The 20,846-nt window shown below is 38.3% G+C and overlaps 1 protein-coding gene across 1 annotated transcript in view; it reads right to left on the reverse strand.

The window, feature by feature from the left end:
* The window catches only part of DGKK (diacylglycerol kinase kappa), a 100,283-nt gene extending 79,754 nt beyond the window's left edge, over positions 1 to 20,529 (reverse strand). The window contains 2 exon segments of the mRNA XM_039874873.1: positions 19,958 to 20,235; positions 20,238 to 20,529. Coding sequence (XP_039730807.1) covers positions 19,958 to 20,235; positions 20,238 to 20,529 — 570 coding nt within the window.
* Between the last annotated feature and the right edge of the window lie 317 nt (positions 20,530 to 20,846).

A 20,846-nucleotide genomic window follows, 5' to 3' on the forward strand; every position in this document is an offset into this window, starting at 1 on the left:
CAACCAGCCAGCCAGCCTGCAAAAATAGGGTCCTGCAGCTGCATGGTTTTTGCCCAGCAGCTCTTTAAGTGTCCCTTTGTCCTCTCTTTCACTCACACATTAAATTGCTGTCAAATTAAAATTACTGATTTTCTCGAGAAAAAATCCTGAGATCTTGGTAGCTCAGATGTCAGGCAGGATTGAAATAATTATTAACTAAAATCTTAGAATTCTATAATTAATTAATATTAATGAATATCTGCACCCCACCAATAAGTTATGGCGAGAGGAGAGAATTTACTGTAGAAGAAATCAGAGAACCACACACTAAGTGCTCAGAAATACTTGAATTGAATTGCACGTCTCTCTCACGACATGCCCCTTTAGCCAGAAGAAGAAAACAACAGTAGGTAAAGTTGGCACATGACTATAATGTTAAGATACATCATTAAGAAGCAATGCTAGCCACCCTTTTTGTGCCCATGTTTTTCTTATTCTGCATGGAGCACTCACCCCTTTTGAAGAGGAAAGAGAAACAAAGCAGTGAGTAAATATAGTACATGCTCAAAAAAATTCTGTTGAAATTGGTAGCTTTTACATTGTAGCAGTTACCATTTTTAAAAGAACCAACTAGATTCCAGGCACTGAACTAAACATTTGATATGCCATTGATCCTCAGAATGGCCCTACAAGGTGGGAATTATTAGTCTCTTGTGATAAATGAAGAAAACGAGACTCAGAGGGGGTGAGTTAGGGTCTTTGTCTAAGGTCTAAGAGCTAGGAAATGACAGAGCTGGGATTTCAACCTAATGTTTCTGACTCTGAAGCCCACTATATTAGAGTGCAACTCCCATGGTTAACCTCACACCATCTCCTCTGCAGGTAGAAGCAGATATAATCACTCCATTTTATAGACAGGAATATTAAGGTATAGGACAGAGAAGTATTATTCCAGAATTGAAGACGTTTTCTCTTCTACACAACCAGCCTTCAAAGGGGTGAAATGAAATAAAGAATTAGTCTTCTTCACTAGGCTTCTACCTTAGAAAAATCTCCACCCAGGGACACCAGTCTTTGTGATGCATAACCCTGCAGGAGGCGGTATCCAAGAAGATCCAACTTGCTGTGGCAACACCACATTGTATAAGAGATGAAAGTAGAACACAGAACTAAGCTGTGCCTATTAAAAACAGTAGTAGGCAGGCAGAAATCTGTGCTTAATACTGTCTCCATACACTTTACTTGTTTTTAATGAACTAATTCCACTTTGTATTGAAGTCACAGTCACTTTGAAGCCGTGCAAAGTGCTTTACAGAATTTATAGGGCTTTAAAATGCCTTTAAAATGCTTTTTTTTGCACCTAGAATTTTAAAGTGCTTCTCAGATATTCTATGGCGAGAAATATGCTTATTTACAAATGGATAAACAGAAAGTGAGAGGTTAAAGGATTTACTTCAAATCACAAAAGCACAGCTAGGAATAGAATCTGCCTCTTAAATCTCAGTTCTGGGCCCAAACCACTAGACTGGAGTATTTTTAATCTCAAGAATAGTAGAACCTTTTGAGAATTGTGATCTCAGGAAGTCCCAAAGTACTTACATGATAAACCATCATTATAAGCATCTAAAAGCGTTTTTTTAAGCATTTAAAAAAACAACCACTACAACTACTTTAAAACTGTGTCTCATCTTAAGCCTGTGGATTCGGTTAGCTCTAAAGAAGGTAATTAGTCCTGAAATTAAAGCAAGTGGCCCCCATTATCCCACTTTCTTTTAGAAGAACCTAGATTATTTCTAGTCTCAAGAGGACTACTTTGAAAACCTTATACTAGCTAGCTTGACATGGATTAGGGATTGATTTTGGAGTCAGGAGCCTTCACCTCTTAGTAGTGAAGTGTCCTTTAGCCTTAGTTTTCTCATCTGCATAATGGGGATGAAACCAATACCACACACAATGTTGGGGCAAGAATCTAAGGACATAAAACATGAGAAATGTGGAAGCGTTTTAGAAGGTTGTGGAGTATGATATAAAAATCAAGTGGAAGTCTAGGAAGGCCACCACATTTTACGGCTATAATAGGCATGATTGGGAAGGGTCTCTGAAGGTTCAGTCTGAAATTTCAACAGTATAAGCATACACAGAAAGCTGATTCAGAATAGTTTTTCTTATATGCATGACAAGGCCTTCCTAATGTATACCAAACAGGCACATACAGGCAGCAAAACTGAGATTGAAAGGTGCTCTTTAATACCAAAGATTGACTATAGATGCTGCTTACTAAAGAAACTGTCTTTGTATGAAATACATGGAGGAATCAGTTTCCTTCTCAGATCAGGGCATCTCTGACCATTAGTTAGGATTTTATGAATGATCATTCATTCATTCATGGTACGCAGAAGTGGACAGTCCAGGAATGAAACAAAAGTATCCCAGATCCTCGGATGGCACTAAGAATCCAAATAGAGTTCGAGAAAAGGGAGAGTGGCAAAGTAGGAAGAAAATTAGAAATTATTAATATCCTATGCTATTTCCTCTGACCATTTCCCTTCCTCCTTTCCCACTTCCTCATTCACTCATCTTACTCCCATCTCCCAGTCCTTCATTTCTGTCTGTATTCTCCAAACTTTACATCCTTTGGTCTCCAAAGAAAAAGCAGTGTTTTCTCACATCAGTATCTTTGCCCACACTATTTTGCTTGCCTAGAACTCCTTCCTTATCATCCTTTCCAGCACTTCCCCTCAAGTAAGAAAAATTCTAGAATGTCCTTTTACTCATTTTTGAAACCAAGTCTACCTACTAAGCTCCAATCAGTTCTTTCCTTTGAACTCAGAGCTTCTCTTGTGGTCATTATTATTTTCTCCTTGAGATTACAGTTATTTGTATACTTGGTCATATTTCCTTTACTTAGGTATAATTTCCTTTAGGTAAATTATAATATTGGCATAGTGCCTGACACAGCATAAGATATTCAACAAAAGATGTTAAATGAATGAATGAATGAATGAATGATCATTATTGCTTGCAATAAGCAAGCCATCATCACCTCTCACCTGGATTTTCACAACAGTCTAAGTAATCTCCCTGCCTCCTGTCTTCTTCCCCTCCAATCTATCCTTCTCACTGGCACAATAAATATTTTATAAAATCTACTTTCATTATGTTACTCTCCTAGTTAAGAACCTTAAATAATGTCCTGCTGTACAGAATAAAGTCCAAATCCTTCTGCCTTCCTCTCAAAGCTCTTTGATATTAGTTGGATAGGGTCCCTGCTGCTGCTAAGTCTTTGTGTATGTTGCTCCCAGATTTAAATTTAATTAATCTCACCTCCATCAGGAAGCCTTCCCTTATTAATCCATCCCTTATTGTTCCTCTTTTATAATTCTACAGCACTTCTCTCTGTACTACACATGCTGTAACCTAATTAAACCTTTCCTTGTATTGTTATGTACTTATCCTTGATGTAGATGTTTTGTTTTCCAAGTGAGATTGCAGACTTCATATCTATCCTGGTTCTTTTCACACCAACTAGCAAAGGTCTGAGGACCTACTAGGCCTTCCATTCACACTTTCAAACATTTATTTATTCTTTGATTATTCTGTCTGACTCTCTCTTTGTTTCCTCCACTGTCTGCAGCTATTTTAAGGGGCTTATTATTTAGTTCATACTTAAAAGATAAAATGTACCTGTTAATAATAGTTTTCTTTAAGAAAGTCCCCACCTCCCCTCAACATTTTCAGAGCAAATCTTATAATACCCTAAATGTTATCTTAGCATTTTGTCTTTGGAGATATTTTAATATCTATATCTATATCTATTCATCTATATAGATATATATATTTAAAACTGCTTTGTTATTCTTGTTAATTCAACAGTTATTAAGCAGTTACTATGTGTAAAGAGATTTAAAATAGAATCTTTGATATAGAAAACAATATATTTTTCTTATTGTAACACAAGAGAAATGGTCTCATGTTCCTCCTATTAATAACAAGATAACTTATTAACCTTTCAAACTGGTCTCCCTAAACACAATATGTTCCTAGACTTACAAATAAAGACTTGGGCAATGAGAGAAAAGCCAGTTGCATTCTACATGAGCACAACACATTAACTATATTCCCTCTCCTTCTAAGACCAGAGAATTTTCACCAACGAAGAAAAAATGGCCAAAGGAGAGGATAAAAAAGTTATTGAAAAAAATTACTCAGGGTCAATACTTTAAAAAGAAATGTTCCTTTAAAAATTACACATTCTCTTCTTGCTTCCTTTTCTTCCAATACTTCAATTTCTAAATCAGTATTTTTTCTCTGCCTATTTCCCCAAACAATATTTGTCCACATTCATCTTTCTTCCATTATCTGATTCTATTGATTTCATTTTAGTGCTTTCAATCTGGGGATGGAGGCGGTGGGGAGGGAGTAACAGACTTTTTCCACCTTGCCTACTTCTTATGGCAGAACATACACACATTGGACTTTTAACCCTTAAATTCTCATCTTTTTCTAATCACTGTCTTGAGCTTAGGCCTCACCAATGCCTTGAACTCAGATTCTCCAGAACTAAAATCATAATCTTCCTCTAGCTGCTACCCAAGTACACCAGCTTTTGCTTCCGTCTTCTGTATAATTTTAACAACTCCAGGCTAGAAAGTTCAGAGTTGCCTTCCACTCTTTTCCCTCTCCCATCATCCACAGCCAATCAGTTACAAAAGAAATCCTGTCAGTATCTCTTTTATCTACTTCTTTCCATACTAATTGCCCTTAGGTCCTCAGTATCTCTTGCCTATACTGATGTCACTTTCCCTGGAGTCTTCCTGTCTAACTCATTGTATATCGACAGAGTTTTCTTAAATCTAAACCTATTCATGTAACGCTCAGTTAAAAACCTTCCATGCTTCTTCAATGCCTATGAAATAGAACACATATTTCTTCACCTGGCATTCAAAGCCTACTGTAATTTAGCTCCTACCTAACTTCTCCAAACTTTCTTCCTGATGCACTAAAAGTTGCAACCATATCCAGTGTGTGTGGGATTCTCAGCTCTTCCATGTCTATGATTAAAATATTCCCTTTGCCTCCTGTCTCTTTTCCCATGTTTTCCTATCAAAGTCCTGCTTAATCTTCAGACACAGGTCAGATCTCACCTCCTTCGAACAACCTTCCAAGACTGAGTGGCTTCTTCTACCTACTTAGCAGTTATTTGTCACTAGTAAGCCCTTAGAAAGGTCTGTTGAATTGAATTCATGTAAGGGCATGCAAACTTTTGGGAACTTACTGCCTGTGGGAGTGAGACAGGCTAAAAATAGATTAAATAAGAGAGCTGGACGGGAGGTTAGCACCAGAGTGAGTAGCCAGAATCTCTTCCTTTATATGCCTTAATGTCAAACTAAATAACTATTTATCAGGGAATTATTGTGTGTGTGTGTGTGTGTGTGTGTGTGTGTGTGTGTGTACACCTACTTCCCAAGCTGTTCAGCTATTGGAGTATACATACTTGGGTATGTTACTGGGAATGAATGTACCAGCGTGTACTCATGGATGTATGCCTGCCTATGCATGCATCCCTATATATTTTGTTTTAAACCTTCATTACAGGTTTCTGTTTTAAAATGATGCTCAGCCTAAATGTGATATGGAATAAAATAGGAATTTTTGGAAATCAGTTCTGAGTATATAGGCTTCTCCAGAGGTGCTAAGGAAACCATTATATTTAAATGTAAGGAATTAGTAGCAGGATCCGCCCATAAGATACCTTTGAGCACATCAGGAAAAGGCACCATTTACTAAAGATATTTTACTACCATTTGTCAGAAAGTTTTCATAATATACCAATTTTGTTAGCGCAAGGCACTTGACTGCCATCTACAGGAAAATTGTTAGTATATATAAATAATAAATAAATAAAATAAAATAAATAAATAAATAAAATATATCTATGTGATGTCTACTTTGTGAAAGATGTCCCCTTAGACATGGCAGCCTTATATAGTGTACAATCTACATAAATTTATGTTGTGATACTGTCCAATAGGTATTCTAGAAAGGATAAAAGTTGTCTATCTCATTTAAGGGAAAAGTTGTTCCTGATTGGAAACAAGATGACTGTTAGAGTTTCCTGCTATCTAAATTGAGACTTCATATTGTCTTTCCTGATCAAACTATTATCAAGCTCAGGGTATGGATCTGATCAGAGGCATTGGTGAAATAAGTTTAAGGCTTTTCTTGTAATTAGTAGAAAGCTATTTTGGGTAAAATTTGGACTGCCAAAGGGACATTAAAGCTTAGTTGTTTCTTCTTAGTCCTCACAAGGAAAGGAGGACCTTGGAATAGTTATATTGACACCTAGCTCCAAATTCAAGTGCCAATTTCAGGAGAAATTTGCTTTTCAATTGAGGTGAAAAAGATACCATAAATAGATTAAATTGTGATTAATAGTTAATATTAGTGAAAAGGGTACCAAATGGTATCTAGTTATGTGTTTAACCCTGCTCTCTATATACTAAAGTATAATATTCTTTAGAGTTCCTATGCTTGAGTGTTTTAATAAATTTACATTTTAATGAATTGACTAGATTATTCATCACTTTTATTTTTTATCAAAATTAACTATGTTTATGACCAAAGACTAGTAATTCAAGATCACACTAATCAATACAGGGCTGCTACTAATGCATAATGTCCCTTCATGGGAGTTTGAAGAAAAACTATAGCCCTCTGGGAAGATAGGAGGTAGCCCTGCCAACCATCACCTGATGGTAATACACCTGAATTGCTAAGTCCATTTTTTGAGGGGTGAATATATTAAAACTTATCTGTATAGCTAAAGATAGAAAATGATGACAGTAAATATCATGGCACATATACAAATAACACTAAAATGAACTAGCATTTGCATATTTATTTTTAAAATGAAATCTAAGTTTTCATTCAGCCTTTATCCTATTTTTATAAAGTTTGGTCACCATTTATTAAGTGATAGACAGCATGTTAGGCCCTAAAGGCCTCATCCTTATAGCCCTAATGGGATATGTAAGCTGATAATCTCAGTATACATGGCAAATGAGAAGCAGAGGTTTATATAGGGTGCTATAGGAGCCCAGAGGAAAGGTATCTCCTAGAGGGGATACCATCGAAGACTCACTGAAGAAGACTGTTGAGCTGAGCTGAGCTGAGTTAGTGGCACATTATTGGCTTCATTTAAGAGACACAAAGGCTAAGCACAGAAAGATTAATCAATTTACCCTATATTGCACAGCTATATAAAATAGAATTATGATTAGAACCACTGCGAAGTAACTCTCAATCTAAGAAAGAGTCCAAATTATTGAACCCTGGTTATAAGATACCATTTGGATTTATTTGAGAAATGAATTTTATTTGCAATTTTATTTTATTTGAGAAAGTTCCATATTTATATGCCTCACAGAAACATACATTAGAATATTAGAAAAATGCAAGCACACCAAAATAACCCAAGCCTGTAGCCTTCTAGGACAGCTAATTAACACCTATGTCACAATCCTGGCAACCTTTAGTTCTTCGTTTTGTGGTTGCTGCAGCTTGCTACAGGAAGAAGTATTGCATAAAAATGAGGCATCAGCTCAAACTTCCTTGGATACTAACTTTTAGAGGTCTGAATCATTCAAATAATTCTCCAAAGTTCTTCAACTACCAAAGGCAGCAGAAAAAAAAGTACTGCTAACTAAATGTGTAATTAGGCTTTATTATAAGTAGCATATATTAGTTTAAAGTCTCATTCACCACTGCTTTGAATTATTTTTTTCCTGCTTTTATTTGTGCTTAATCGTCGTTTTATATGCATTTAATTCAGCAGGATACTTCATATTTTTTCTTGATGCAGGCAGAATGCAAATTCTAAGTAAATAATATATTAAATTTATGTAGAATTGGTTCTTTTATGTGCTGCATGTCCACTTTATAGTATACTGGGGCACCTTATAAAATCAATGTTTATGGTACATTTATGATCATTTTATAGGACTTGGAATAATTTTGCTGTTTTAAATTATTACAGAGCCTTACAGTTATATATTAGCTTTTACTGCATATTTTTAGTTATATCTACAATTTATTTAGTGTGGTGTCCTTAGTCAGGAACACAATCTCCAATAATAAAAATGTTCCTACAAGTGAAAACAGTGCACATTATGACAACTACTTAATGAGATAGCTGTAACACATTCCTGAGGTGGGAGGAAGGAAGTAACTCTCTAGAATGAAAATATTTTCCAGGAGAGTTTCTATTATCTAATTTTTGGAATATTTTGGGACAAATTTTAAACTCTGACTTGCTTCTTTTTGCTATTCAATGTGTTCCTACATCACCAGCATCCTTGCTAAGAAGCCAGTAATAAACAGGGAGTGCAAATTCACTTTCCTGTTAGCTTAAACAATTGGGAAGGTACATCAGTTGCAAACCCATTTTAGCATAGAAGATGACTAATGAAATACTTGTGTTTGTATTAAATATTGGACTTTCATTTAAGATTTCATTGAGAGAAACCTGAAAGAATTCTATTGCTAAAAAAGTTTTAAAAACACTGGACTAGTTGATCCCCAAAGTCCTTTTTCATGGGTCTGCGATACTGAAGATAAAATGTTTCTCTGGATTTCCATCATACTTTCTTACTTTTGCTGTAGAAAACCCTGTGATATGAAATAGGAAAAATATCATAGAGAAAGCAGACCAGACTCTTACAAAAGTGGAATATGGGTCAAAGAAGGTCCAAACCAGTAGAAAAAGGACACTAGATAATATAATTATTTTCTTCCTTCTTTTTTCCTTTGGTAATTTAATTTGGAATTTGACGTACAAAGAAATTGAAAGTTAGTTTTTAATTATATGCCCCATCAGCTAACCTTCCACTTCAGCCATGTTATTTTACTAATTAACAGCCCTCTAATGGTTGTACCTTATCAGTCAAATGATATACACAATTTTGTCAGTTGTCTTCAAAGTTTCAATAGGACTTTCCCCATCTACTTTATTCTCCTCTATATTTCAATCTGTACTCTATGATTCTATCAGAATGGTTTTTTTTTCTAATTCCATATACTAAGGCCTCACTGCTATCTGTAGGCTCTAGCCTCATCTGCCCAATTCAAGCATAACCTTGCTTCTACCTGCTATCTTTCACTGGCACTGTTTAATTTATTCCTGTTTTCTCTAGATTCAAGGAGGACATCTCATTTCCATTTATCTCAAACAACTCCTTTATTTTTTCACCTAAATTTCTGATATCAAAGCAAATTTGTGATCAGTCAGTCCTTCATAACTGAATCTAATCCATACCTGAAAACTTGTTAGATAGTCAACTTTGGATAGTGAGAAACTTTATTCCATTTTTCTAAACTGGAAAATAATGAATTCCCATTCCATCTTAAAACTCCCATCAATTTCCTAACACATCACGAAAACACTCTAAAATATTCATGTAACAGTCCTCTAAACATGTATCATATTTTAAAGCATCTAAAATACCAATTGCTTAATTATTGAACACTTATTGAATTAATTAGCAGATATGTTCATGTGTACTTCACAGTGATGCCATACTATACTGGATATACCCCTCCACCACCAAAAATAAAAGCAAGCTGCCTGGGAATGTCTATCTTTGTTTTCTGCCAATAGAAGAAAAGATGAAGGAATTTTTTAAAAAGTTTAGTGCTGATAAAGGATGATGGAAAGGCAAAGTAAGGCTTTCTCAGTAATTCCTAGATAGAGGACTCACCAGTGAGAATCAATATACTAGGAAAACTATGAAGAGGGCCACTAAATGGGTGCTTTGATTTTATGTGAAACCAAAGTGAAACTAAAAAAAAATGTCCCGGAGATCTCGTCAACAGGCTGAGTAAATTTAAGCAAAGGAGATCATGGGAATGCCAAAATTATCATTTTAATTAGTCTTAACAGTCAAGCAGAGTAAGTTTAGTGCATGAGAAAGGGACAGTAATATCTAAATTCTGAGTAAGAGAAAAGTTTTGTTTTACTCAAACCTGGCAGGAGGGAAATTATCACAGTAAGCATTAATTAACTGAGGTTAGTGAGAAGGGCACCAACTAGTTAATTTTCTGAAATCAACAATCTTGTTCTGTAGCCTCATTTATATCCTCTTTGCTGTTTATGCTTAGCTGTTTTCATAAACCAACATCATAATTTTCCTTTTATATTGCAAGGTACATGTACAGTGATGTAAACAGATTATAAAATAAGATGTTAAAGGTACATAATAATGCAAATGACATTTATTACGGGAGAATTAACAATCTAGGTAATTCTAAAATGGGATGCAGACTACTGTTAGAGTTGGGGTTCAGAGGATAGTGCTGGGATGCTGGAGCCAGCTTCAGCAGAGTGATACTCAATTGGCAGAGCCCTGGGTTAATGAAAACTTTCCTACTTTCAACTGCCTCTACTCACAGCCAAGGAGATTAACACATTTTTTCTCAGCAGGTACCTTTCATTGCCTGCCTCAAGCTGCAAAACCCCAGAAGAAAACAGGTATAGACATCAGCTGCAGGAGAAGGCAAATGAATAAACCTCCAGGATGCTGAATATTTATTCTTAGTTGAGCTCTATCTGCAATCAGTGCTTTCACTTCCCTCCTATTCCTGGAGGCAGGGGCCAGGCTCAGTCCCCAGTCCCATTGCCTCTTGTTTCAGAACTCTGTAAAGCTCTGGGTGGGAGTATCACACCTATCTCTCAGAATCCCACAGTATCACATAGCTACCTAGCCCTGTGCTATGAAGGAGACAAGGAAATGGGAATTCCTGTCCTCAGGAGCCAATTTCTCTTTTATAGGCTCTTTAAAGGCTTAAACAGCAAATGCCTGTAATGTTTTGGAAGACGAAAATCTCTAAGTGCTACAGACAAAGCTGAAGATTCTGATCTTATGCAATATAACATTACGCTTGCCTTTTAAATTACTGATTCAACCTTAGTTGGATTGTATACAGTTTACTAACTCTTTCGATTTTCTACGAGATTGGTTAATGAAAGCTAGAAGAATTGAATATTGTGTCTCCTTATAATTGTTGATAATGTCCTCACAACACACATGCTTCCCTTCTGGGTAGGAGGTACCCAGATGAGCATGATTCGGGGTAACTTTGTGTTAAGATAAACTATCAGTACATTTTTGTATATGGTTAAAAATGACCCAATAGAACCTAGCACATTATGCTAAGTCAGATAAGTCAGACAGAGAAAGACAAGTACTGTATGATATCACATATATGTGGAATGTAAAAAAGTTAAACTTGTAAAAAACAGAGTGAAATGGTAGTTACCAGGGGTTGGGGAGGGTATAAGAGTGATGGTGTTTAAGGGTACAAACTTGTCACAAGTAATAAGTAAGCCACAGAGATCAAATGCACAGTATAAAGAATACAGAGAATAATATTGTACTATAATTATATAATGTGTTAAATATCGCTACATTGGCAATCATATTATAATATATAAATGTATCAAAGCACACTATACACCTTAAACTTACACAATGTTATATGTCAAATTCATTCAATAAATAAAAGTGACCCAATAGAGTCTCAGAAATTTAGATTTTCCTTTTGGAAATTTAACGGTGAGTAAAAGGTAGATTTTGTTCTGGGTCTCCTCCAAACTCAAGTCACAAAAGCTAGCTGGACAAATGAAATATGGATGTCCAAAAAATGCAGTTAGTAAATGTGAGCTCAAACCGCCATTGTATATAGGGCATTTGTTTGTGTAGACACAACCACTGTGTCTAGATAAAATGTACACTCTCATTGCTTTACACTGCAAATACATCCCTGAACAGTTATGTCTCAATAACATGTTTATCAATCAGATCATACAGGTGTCTGACTAGATAAACTTGAAGCTAGAATTAACAAGTGTTTCCTAAGAACAATGTATAACAATGCACATGATCTAATAATGATTAAGTGGAGAGGTGTAAGTGGGGTGGGGAAGGAAGCCTGAGACACAATTGCACATTCCCTAAAGTTTTCCTTTTATAGACTATTGAGCATATATGGGCATATATTCAGAGAAAATAAATGGAAAAATATATCAAAATATTAACAGCAATTATCTCCTGAATGGTGAGATGCTACATAATTTTTATTTACTTTTTAAAAGCTTTTTAGATTTTCTACATCCTCTGAAATCAGAATATATTCCTTTATTTTGTATACCGAATTTTTCTATATGAAGAGGTATGCTGAGAGAATCATTTATTTAAGTGAATGCCTCAGTGAAGTGTCTGGTAAAACAAATAATCACCCCCTGGATATCTGTTTTGGTAATTAGGGTTTCTCATTTACCAGTATTGCTTAAAGGAAGTCTCATCTATGTGACTTTGTCCATGATGGAATCCTCAATGCTAAGTATATAGGACATAGAATAGGTACTCAATTTAATTTTTAGATACGTAAATACATTTTAAAAATTGGAAAACATACTCTCTGCTTATAAATCTGACTTTCAAATTTTGTGTATTAGTAAAAATTGAGACCTTATCACTCTACAGGACAAATATTTAACTGAGTACATAATTAGACAACCACTGTAAGAATCTCATTATTGAACAGGCTAAGGGATTTGTCTGCTAGGTAGGAGTGTGTGTCTAATTTGGAAGTTAATAGTGAGAGTGTAATTGTTTTAGCATTTATCAACTATTGAGTTTCTATTGTATCATAGAGGAACAATGATGCAATTAATAACCAAATCATTTATGTTTGGTTTGGAAAAGAGGTATGATTTTTTTCCCCAGATGGTTAGCCTTCGTAATTTTGTTTTCTATGAACAGGATTTGGCTTTCTTGAATGCACAGACTGAATGACTGATGGGGAAGGTAACCAGAAGTGGTCTGGGGAACAGAAGAAAGCCAGCCTGGGACTAAACTTTAATACCTTTCAGCCTCAGGTGCTGAATTTAAGGTTCCCTGGCACTATTCTAGAATGATTTTACTTTTTCTTTGTATAATACTTTCATGTCCTTAGAGTGGGGTAGGTGGAGGGCACTTTTTCCTAAAAGACATGTTATTTTTTTTACTCTTTCCTTAAAAAATCTGTTTAGAGGAAATAAAAAGTTCAATGACGTTGGTGAGATTATGACCAACTTGCCTTCTATTAGGAGGATTTCTCTTCTTTTCTTCTTAAAATTCTTTTTCTTTCCTCTTTTAGGTATGGAGAAGAATAAGATCTATTGATTTTAGTGAAGTTGAAGCTCTCTCTTCATATGATGGAAAAAATTTTTCTTAAAAAAATAAACCTCTGAAGAAAAAGATTCCTTGCTTTTGGTGGGGTTGAGGGAGCACCTCTCTTTAGGTTTGGAGAATTTCTATTTTTGAAAGACTAGGTTTTGTGGAGAGGAGCTATAAGGGCTACTGGTTTTAATGAAGTTGGGAAACGCTCCTCAGGAGGATTTTTATTTCTTTCCTTTTTTAAAAATGAATAATTTATTTGGAAAAATAAGATTGGGAGCATCTCTTCTTGAAAGAATTTCTTTTTCATTTTATTAAATAAAAAGAAATACTGAAGGCTGGAGAATAAATAATGTCCCTGGGTTTGGGTGAGATTGGGTGCATCTCCCCTTGGAGAAGCTGAGGAAAGAGATTTTGTGGATTTTTTCTCCTTGGGGGGGGGACAGGAATAGAATATTTTGATCAAGAATAATATGCATTATCTTCCATAGGGTATTGGTGCACTTTCCTTAGGAGAATTTGTTCCTTTTTTCCTTTTACAAAGTTTCCCTTATTTTATTTTTTCTCCCTCCCTTTCCCTCTCTCATCCTTCCTTTCACCCCTCCTCCTCCTCCTCCTCCTCCTCCTCCTCCTCCTCCTCCTTCTTCTTCTTTCCTCTCTCTCTCTCTCTCTCTCTCTCTCTCTGTTCTCTCCTCCCCCTCTCCCCCGCTCTTTTTAGAGAAAAATGTTCAGGGAGTTTGGTGAGTTTGGAGGAAACTTGTTCTCTAAAAAGGAGGCTTCTCTTTTAAAATAGCCTATTCACTTTCTTCCTTTGCCTCCTCCCCATTCTAAATGTATTCACTTGTTTTGAGAAAAAAGAGGGGGGCTTTGTTGAGGCTGGGGTCATCTTTCCTCAAGAAGACTTTCTTTGCTTTTTTTTTTTTTTATCTCTCCTACCTTTTCTATTTATCCTTCCAATTTAAAAAATTTCTGTATTAAGAATGAAGCTTTTGGGTTTAATGAATCCTAACTCCCATTAGAAGAATTTCCTCTTCTTTTTTATTCTTAAAAAATTTGCATGTTTTTGTTCCATTTTGACAACAAAAAATGTTCTTGGGTCTTTGTGAGGCTGGAGCATTTCTCCTCTTTAAGAGAATTTGTTTTCATTTCCTTGATATTATCCCCTCAACGGACATACATGCCTTTCCATTGTTAATTTTTTTACATTTTAAAAAAATGTATTTTGAGTATAAGATTAATGTGCTTTGGTGAGGATAGGATATCTCCCTTTGGGAGTGAGTTATTTGTATTGTTTCTTTTTTCCTCTTTTCGGGAAGTTAAAAATTAAGGATATTTGGTAAAATCAGGGACCATGTCCTTTAATATTTCTTTTTGATAAATTAAAACATTTGTGTGTATCTGGCGGTAGAAGGATTAGTAAATTTCATTAACTGTGATGATTTTGAAAGAATCTGCCCTTGAAAAGATTTCCTTTTTTGTTTGTTCTTCTCAAAAGAAATAAAAAGGGGTGTTTATGTGAATAAAGATTATTTTGGTGAGGCTGGAGGCCCTGCCCTTAAAAGGATCTTTTCTTTGATTTCCTTTTTGTAAAAATATTTCCATTTTATTTATTTGTGGAAGGCACTGGGTTTATTATCTTGAAGGTGGAAGAATGATCTATATTTTACTTATTTTTTTTCAAATTAAGGTATAACTCCCACACCATAAAAGTCACCATTTTAAAGTGTACACATCAGTGGTTTTTAGTATATTCACAAGGTTGTACAACCATCACCACTATTTAATTTCAAAATATTTTATTTTTATCACTCCCAAAAGAAGCCCTGTAAACCTTTAGCTATCACTCACATTTCTCTTCCCCACTTCCCTGCAGCCCCTAATCTACCTTCTGTCTTTAAGGATTTGTCTATTTCAGAAATTTCACATAATTGGAAGAAATAACATTAGAGATCTTCGGTGAGATTGGTGGACCTCCAATTTGGAAGATTTATTTTTGCCTCCATAACTTTTGTGAGGGATTGGGCCTGGGTTGTGAGGTGCAAATAAAATTTGTAAATTTCATGATTTTTTTTTTAAGGTTAGAAATACTATTCACCTTAACATGATTTCTCTTTTCATTTTTAATTTTCCTCTGGAGAATATAAGTTTCATGGACTTTAGTGAGAGTGTGGAGCTTCTCTCTAGAATTTTTTTCTTAAAATAATTTTCAGGGGAGGGATAAGCTCCATTATCTGGGGTTTCTCTCTCTCTTTTTAAATTCATAAATTTGTTTTTCTATTTTGAGAGTAAGGTTTATTTGCTTTACTGAGGGTGAGTGTCTCCCTTTAGAAATAGATGCTTTCTTTTTTAATACTTTTTTTCCACTGAGGGAATTATAGTCAGCGGGCTTTGGAAAAGTTAGGCACCCTATCACTAGCAGAATTTCTATTTATTTCTTTCCCCCAAAAGTCTTCTTTGAGAGTTATTGGTTCAGGGTCTTACACTTCTTCTCCTTCCTTCTCAGGCTCCTGTTCTATGATGGCCCTTTTTGGGAGCATCAAACAGGGAACAGCAGTCACTGCTTTGGGAAAAAAATCAAAGCTGGTAGAATCTCAGCTTAAAGATTGTCCTCAGACAACTGAGGATCCTATGTGTCACAGAAAGCCATATGTTGAATATTTTTAAAAATCCACAATTGATAAATTGATAAATTGTTATATCTTATTTAGATGGCCAATTTTATTTTTGCTCTCCCCGACCCTGCTGCCTTCTTAAGGAGAATAAAAGAGTTAGTGATACATAAGAAAGCACCCTGGAAACTGTAAATTGCCATATAAGCAGAAGGAATTATATAATCCTTATTTTAATGTCCCTGAATGGTTTTCCGGCCTCTATGGAGTTGTCCCCTTTCCTTGGAAGAACTTGGGGTAATGGGTCAGCCTTTTCTTTTAGGCTACAGATCTGCAGAAGCCCTAGTTGGAGATTTTAATAAACACTAAGAATTGTACTCCCAGAAGTGAAAGACCACTGACCAAATATCTCATTATCTTTTCTAGAACATCTTGTAGCAAATGTTCAGTAGCTCTCAAAATATACCAAATAAATCAGATGGTATCATAAAAACCCGACAAGGAGGGGGAAAAGACCCAAGAAGAATAAAAGTAATTTCATCCTGACCTTCAACAGTTGAACATTCAAATCTGCAATCCCAAAATTGTTTATAGTCACTGCAGATAGTCTATTCATTTAGGAAAAAATTTATTACCCCTGAAACCAACATCATCATTAGTCTGCTGCTGTCAGGACTGCAGGGAATAAGGACACTTTCCAAACCATTTTTTTAAATTGTTAGTACTTTGCTTCTTAATTATGGTACCAACATCCATTCTAAAAATGGAAAGATTGACTTCATTTCCTTAATGGCTATATATTCCAGGCTATTTAAATAAGCATTTACTTCTCACTCTGAAATCAATGTAAATGTAATTTTATTATTTACAGTTGTCTCTGTCATTGCTGGAAATGGAATTGATAGGTTTTAAGCTTCAACAAGTATTTATTGAACAAAAATAGGGAGGGTAGAATTGTACTAGGCAGTAGGAGGGAGTGACAGTATCTACCTTTGAGAAGCTCAGATATAGTTAAGATAATAATGTATTCAGGTAAGAATTACCAGATATCACATAAACAAATGCTTGCTACTTTACAAGAAAATGTGTGCAAAAATTACCAAGAAACAGTTCTGGTTTGGTGTGTAATGGTAATTGCTGTGTAGTTGTTAAGAGTGATACACAGATCCCCTGCCTACCCAAGAGATATAAGCCGCAAAAATGTATTTCTTCTCAGATTTTCATCAATCACCGGTATGGTGTGATTATATTTTCATAGCTGGTCAAAACCCAATGAATAAAAATATAAACTGTCTTTCTTCAACTACAGCTGAGGGGAGAGAAAGAAATATAGTCTACTTCATGTAAGCCTGCCCTCCCACCCCACACTCCCCAAAAGAGTTATAGCATTGTTAAAGAACCAATTCACACATCCTTACTTACACTTGCTGCCACCAGGTGGGTGACAACGGTTCATTTCCTGGAAATCAAAACATTTTTGAAAGGAAGGAAATAGGTTTGGTTCACAGACTGTGTTATCCTGGTAGCTATTCAGAAAGAGAACATGAGCCCCCTTTCTCAGTCTCTACCCTCATTCTTGGCATAGATTTGTAACCGGGAGGTTCTGAAGCCTCAAAAGAGCAGACTACACACTGCAAGATGTTGGATTTGTTTTTTCACTGCAATAACAGCAAATTATTTAGGAGAAACCTGCAGTCACATTCAAACACTTGGTTTTGCTCATTTCATCTTTTGACTTATAAGGCTGGTTTCATGCTACTGGTAGGATTTGTACAATGAAAGCTCTATTTTGTTTTGATCTCTCAGTGTGTGTGTATGTGTGTGTATGTATTTTCCAAGCTTGCAGCAAGGAGGCAGTGTCTGAGAACAATGTCATCCCAGCTAAGATGGCAACCTGTTTGCCTTGAATGTTAAGATGCAAGTCAGCTGGTTGCAGGTGCTATTTGTCTGAGGAGGATGCAGCAGAGAATGGTCCTATCACTGAAGATAAGATGTTCCTTCCCATTTGTATCAGTGAGCAATTGTATAGCAACACCCAGAGTGTTGAGAAAAGGTTTAGGCTCCAGCAACCTGAATCTTTCAAAATCCTCTGGAGGGGCTGATGGGTTCATTCACATGCCCTCTTAGTGGATGGTCAAGGTTTTTAAACTCATTTTGCAAGATAAGTGACTGAACAAAGACCAGCTCTAAGGTCAAAGTCAAACCATGAGGGTTCCTGGTCGCCTGTCAGGGCCGCCACAGGCCTGTGGGTCAGTCATCTCAGTGGGTACTATGTAGAGGAAGCTAAACCGATTCCCTTTATCTTAATCCTCCTTATCTGTCAAGCAACAGACATTTTCCTGTCAAGCTGATGGGAGATGCTTTCTCACTGTCACAGAACTCATCTTGGGAGCTTCTGGCCTCCAGTCAGTCTTCCAGAGGCCAAAGAGGCCATATATTCACTCGTTGGCCTGGTAATTAAGTCCCCAGGTGTCCTGTTTCTCAGTCATGTTCCCAAAACCTCACTTAAGAAGCCTCAGGTCTGGTGGACCCTACTGGTTTCCCTCCCACCAGCTTTATGAAAACTGCAAACAACAACAACAGCAAACACCCAGTTAGGATGACCTCCCACGACTAGCTGCCCCGCCTTCTCCCTTCCAGAGATCGCTGCAGGGAAGGGCCAGCTGCAGGAAAGGAAGAGAGATCTACCTCTTGGGGAGAGCAGGATTGTTGGATTTCTTTTTAAATTGTCTTAGTCTCCTACAATCCTATTTTATTTATTTTTAAACCTCTGCATTTTTCCCCTGTGAAACTTTCGCTTTAGCCTTTCTCTTTTTCAGTCATATATTATTGCAATTATTTTGCAAACTCCGGCTTCCCTGGTCATAATTCTGGAAGCACTTCCATTTCCATTTCACGATGCCAACTTCTCTGACCCCTCCCCTTACATTCTACAAGTGTGCGATCCACAGCAGAAGAGTTCCGGAGCTGTGTCCCTGTGCCCTGCTTGGCAGCAGTATGACCGGGCATTGTTGGTGTGGTGTGTTATTTATTTGTTTGTGTTTTGTCTTGTTTTGTTTTTCCTGCAGGGGAAGTATGTATGCATTATCATGATTTTCACAGTCTCATGGAACGAAGTTTAGGGGAAAGAAAGTAGGAGGAGCACAAAGAAAGACAGACGACACTGATTTCAGGGGTCCAAGGCAAACATGGAAAACCTCCTTCCTCCCACTTCCCCCCTGAGCCGGTGACCGAGGATCCTTCACTCGTCTTTTCCCGGCTAAGTGCAACGTTTACGAAGGCATTTCTGAAGACGAGTTGATGAGGGTTCCCCTTTCACGCGCTCCTAAATAACAAATTCTATATTCGTGTCTCTAAATCAGGACTCCTGTACCACTCCAAGTGGCCCCGGTGAGGGAAGCTAGTCGTCCCGCTTGCAAGGGACCCATCACTATATCACTGTGTTTGCATCTACCTGCTGGGAAACCCTGCAGACAGATGGAATAGTGACTTTGACACATGTATGTTCTCCCATTCCCGAGCGAACCCTGCCCTTCCCCTGCAGTGTGCGTGGGCACCGCTCATCCCCCTCATCTCCATGCGAAGTACCAGAGCCCAGGAGCCGACAGAGGTACAGGGTACCTCCCTGGAACGCCACCAGTTATGACCCAGCTGAGGAATTCCTTCTTCAGTGGCAGGGAGGGGGCCAAGCAGACAGCTGTGGCTCCGCAGCTTGGGCCTCTGCGGCAGTGACGGTGGCTAAGAGGTGTGTCCCACCGCCCCGACTCAATCCCATTCCTGTGTACCAGGGGCCAGCCCTTAACACCTCTGTAGGTCTCTTGCGCTCCTTGGGAGCATCTTCCGTCTCTTTTTGCAAGGTATAGGCGCTCACTGCACTGTCACTTCTGCCCATGGGGAAAAATCTGTTCCGATTCTCACTCAGTGCTGTCGCCCCCCACCTCCATTTCTAGCCTTAAACAACCCACTTTCGCTTCCACAGGTTGCTTCCCGCCTCCCACTCCCTTGGGCTCCCCTATCCCCGCATCTTTTTGAGCATCTGTGACAGTTGGTGGCAGCCAAATGGGATGCTAAGGGTACCCGGTGTCCCGCGATCTCGATAGCCCTCCGGCCTTGCCTGGCTTTCCCCCCCACTACCCCAAGGGGTCTTTTTCTTACCTTTATCCTGGACAATGGCACTGGTGCTCGGGGCGATGACAAGGCCTTTAGACCCGTCTCTGGAGCGACCACTGGACACTGCAATAGACGAGGTGCTGTACTCAGCTCCGGACAGGACTCCGGAACCGGCTCAGGGCAGGATTCTGTGGCTGGTTCTGGGGCTGGTTCTGGGGCCGGCTCAGAGGCCAGGTCTGTGGCTGGTTTTGGGGCCGGCTTGGGAGCCGGTTCCGTAGCTGGTTCTGAGATCGGCTGTGTGGTTGGTTCTGGGGTTGGCCTGGGGCCGGTTCTGTATCTGGTTCTGGGCTCTGTTCTGTGTCTGGTTCTGTGGCTGGTTCTGGGGTCGCCTCTGGACGGGATTCTGGAGCAGGCTCTTGACAGAACTGTGGTGCCGGCTCCGGCGAAGGCGCGTGGAGCGGCAGAGGAACCGGAGGTGGAGGAGCGGGAGGCGGTGGAGCCAGAGGCGCTGGCGGTTGTAGTGGTGGCCACGGTGGCGGCGGCTCTGGAGACTCTACCGACTGCTCTCCATCCTTAGGCGGGGCAGTGCCCTGGGCTGCGAGCGCCCCATGGTCCATGGCCGCACACCGCTTCAGGTCTAGGCAGCCTGTGCCCCTGAACTTGGAGGGCTAAAGAACCCTCGGGCGCCCTGCCCCCTCCAGTTCTACAACCCCTTGCAGGGTGCCAAACTTTCCTCCGCCCCACTCCATGGCTGGCTCCGCTCTGATGTCTAACCCGGGGCGCTCAGCGTCTCCCAGTGCTGGAACACGCCCCTCCGTGAGCGCACACCTCTTCGTAAGCAGCCAAGGGCCAGATGGGCGGGAAGCAGAGGGGCTTGCGAACGCGGACTGGACAGAGCTTTGATGACCTCCTAGCGACGCGCGGGAGAAGAGGG

This window comes from Pteropus medius, unplaced genomic scaffold (assembly GCF_902729225.1).
Source record: "Pteropus medius unplaced genomic scaffold, Ma_sr-lr_union100, whole genome shotgun sequence".
In the NCBI taxonomy this organism is placed as follows: domain Eukaryota; kingdom Metazoa; phylum Chordata; class Mammalia; order Chiroptera; family Pteropodidae; genus Pteropus; species Pteropus medius.